The following is a 1985-nucleotide window of genomic DNA, read 5'->3' on the forward strand; positions in this document are numbered from 1 at the left end:
AGTGGTGACTTTGGTCAAAATAGTTTGTCATGCTAATATCAAATGAATTTGTGCATAAGTAGAAAATATAAAAAAATGTTAGAATTATAAATAGAATTTTAAAGGTAAGAAAAAGTAAAGTACACCTAGAAAATGGCTTAGCTTTCTAGATAGGATGTTGCTGGGAGTTATTGTCATTTATAATGAAGAGTTAAGTATATCTCTAAAACAAGGTTGGCCCTAAACAGAATACCACAATGATAATGTGACAAAACCCTAAAAGTTGTTGAATTACAGCACATCTAAATCAATCTTTAAGAAAATATGGTAAATGTATTATAAACACACAAGATAAATAGCAACTATGTGGTAACTATTAATATCCTTTTAGTAATTAATATCACATATGCAATTTGAGGTTAACTTTTTCTTAAGAGAGACCACCCTTTATTCTGGAAATTCTCCTAGATGTTTGTCTGGAAAAAGAAGTTAAGGGAAGGCTGACTTGTTGAACCAAAACAACTTATTTAAAGGAGATTTTTAGTGGAATAAGGTTATAAGACAATGTGTAGAACTGACGTCATTGACAGCTAGAGGGCAGATGCATTAGAAGCCACAGCATGAAATAGCGATGCCGATATGAACTGCTGATGTGACACAAGGAGGAAGTGTTCGAACACTGATGTATTATGTGCTTGTGTCTTCACTAATCAACGACATAGGAACGACACTCAAGCTTACTTCTCTTAAAGTTACACCTGACTGAACTATGGAGTTTCATACATAAGGTTTTTTCTTATTTTTTCAAGCAGATCACACAAGAGTAATAATGAAGGATGAGAAACCAAACTGTAACAACCTTCATCCTGCTGGGTCTGACAGATGACATTCGACTGCAAGTTCTGCTTTTCACCTTCCTGTTTCTTTCTTACATGTTGAGTTTATCTGGAAACCTCACCATCATCTCCCTCACCTTGATTGATCCACACCTCAAAACACCTATGTATATTTTCCTCAAAAATTTCTCCTTCTTAGAAATTTCACTCACAACTGCTTGTATTCCCAGATTCCTGTATAGCTTATCATCTGGGGACAAGTCCATTACCTATGTTGCTTGTGTCACCCAATTGTTTTTTATAGACCTCTTTGCAGGAACTGAGTTTTTCCTCCTGGCCACCATGTCCTATGATCGCTATGTGGCCATCTGTAAACCACTGCATTACACGACAATCATGAACAGCAGAGTCTGTAAGAACTTCATCTTCCTGTGTTGGGTAGCGGCACTGATCATCATTCTGCCACCAATTAGTCTTGGCTTGGGTCTGGAATTCTGTGACTCAAATACCATTGACCATTTCTGCTGTGATGCAGCTCCTCTCCTGAAAATCTCCTGTTCAGACACGTGGTTGATAGAACAGATGGTGATAGTGTGTGCTGTGCTGACGTTCATCGTCACCTTCATGTGTGTTGTGCTTTCCTACATTTATATCATCAGGACCGTTCTGAGATTTCCCTCTGCCAAGCAAAAGAAAAAGGCCTTTTCCACCTGTTCTTCCCACATGATTGTTGTTTCCATTACTTACGGCAGCTGCATCTTCATCTACGTCAAGCCCTCAGCCAAGGATGATGTAGCTATTAATAAAGGGATCTCACTTCTTATTATTTCTGTTTCACCAATGTTGAATCCCTTTATTTATGCCCTGAGAAACAAGCAAGTGAAGCAAGCTTTCAATTACTCGATTAACAAAACTGCATTTCTCTCAAAGATGTAAAGACAAATGAACTGAAGAATACTAACAGAAATGGTGAATGTTTACAAAATCTGAAGGTTCTTAGCAGTATTTTCTGTATTCATACCATCCTGTCGTGTTGACCCTCACGTCCTCCTAAATTTCATCTCTATAACGTTTTTATCTCCAACAAAATCAAATTCTTTGAGGATATTTAGTCTTATAATCTATATGAAAATGTTTGGTTGATACTGTTATTTCTGGAACACAGTAAGT

General features: G+C 37.0%; 1 protein-coding gene across 1 annotated transcript; it reads left to right on the forward strand.

The window, feature by feature from the left end:
• The first annotated feature begins 815 nt into the window (after positions 1–815).
• LOC103735216 (olfactory receptor 6C2-like) lies at positions 816–1751 on the forward strand. The gene has a single exon (XM_008834366.1). The coding sequence runs from the start codon at positions 816–818 to the stop codon at positions 1749–1751; it is 936 nt and encodes a 311-aa protein (XP_008832588.1).
• Positions 1752–1985: the final 234 nt, after the last annotated feature.

Source organism: Nannospalax galili, unplaced genomic scaffold (genome assembly GCF_000622305.1).
Source record: "Nannospalax galili isolate Female #2095 unplaced genomic scaffold, S.galili_v1.0 scaffold2017, whole genome shotgun sequence".
Lineage (NCBI taxonomy): Eukaryota > Metazoa > Chordata > Mammalia > Rodentia > Spalacidae > Nannospalax > Nannospalax galili.